This window comes from Chondrus crispus, genomic scaffold, assembly GCF_000350225.1.
Source record: "Chondrus crispus Stackhouse genomic scaffold, scaffold_116, whole genome shotgun sequence".
Taxonomy (NCBI): Eukaryota; Rhodophyta; class Florideophyceae; order Gigartinales; family Gigartinaceae; genus Chondrus; species Chondrus crispus.
The window spans coordinates 159,521-160,365 of record NW_005178980.1 but is presented as its reverse complement, the minus strand read 5'-3'; the positions used below and the strand labels follow the sequence as shown (position 1 = coordinate 160,365).

The window sequence follows — 845 nt, the reverse complement described above, 5'->3', positions numbered from 1 at the left end:
TTTTTTCTACAAACCGCGAGACTGGGACCCTGCTCCACTCTGCCCCCAGACGCCATCGCGAACCTTTGCGACGGCGCCTTCTGACCTCGTGTTACTTGCCCAGGCGTTTTGCTTTCCTTCACTGATTGCCGGTGGGCGCACGCTCTTGTCCACTCTCTCGAGGCGAAACGCACGCTCATGCGCACCTGCTGCTATGAACGCGTATGTCTCCAGGCTTCGCCGCTGCGCCCTCAAGTATCCCAGGCGGGCGGCAATCCTACACGTCGCCCGTTGTACAGCGCCACCCGTGTACAAACTGTACACGGGTGGAGCTTCGGACGGATAGCTTCAAGCCTCATGTGCTACAGTGTGTAGGCGGGAATCAGGGAAGTTTGTATCCCCTCGCTTTTACTTTTAGGACTTTTGTCGTCTACCGGTTTATGCTCTACCGGCTGGAGACAGCCTGTCCCAATCAGCTGGAAAATCATGATCCTCGTCATGCCCTCTGGTAAAATGCTTTTGACCCGCGATTTCATTAAATCATGTTTTTGCGCGCAATTGCGCGCAAAAACTGCCAGATAATGCTGCAAAATGAAAAAATCACCACTTCGGCCTTCTTCAGGCGACCCACCGATAATCGCGATCAACCATCCAAATCGAGATCCCCCATGCCTTCCTAGGGTCCCTGTAGCCCATCTCCATCATGGAGATGTAACGTGTAAGTCGTGGCTACCATTGTCCAAAGTCGTTTCTTCATGAAGAATCATGAAGTTTCTCAGTTTCTGCATGAATAAACAAGCAAAAAGCAAAAATGAAAAAACAACCCGAAATCGCGGCTTTTGACATAGCTTTTATCGGGGCTTGTC

The 845-nt window shown here is 51.4% G+C and overlaps 1 protein-coding gene; it reads left to right on the top strand.

Annotated features, from left to right (window-relative positions):
* The first annotated feature begins 465 nt into the window (after positions 1 to 465).
* Positions 466 to 595, top strand: CHC_T00001856001 (hypothetical protein). XM_005712772.1 is given in 2 exon segments: positions 466 to 561; positions 562 to 595. The coding sequence occupies 1 exon segment, from the start codon at positions 466 to 468 to the stop codon at positions 559 to 561; it is 96 nt and encodes a 31-aa protein (XP_005712829.1). The 3' UTR covers positions 562 to 595.
* Positions 596 to 845: the final 250 nt, after the last annotated feature.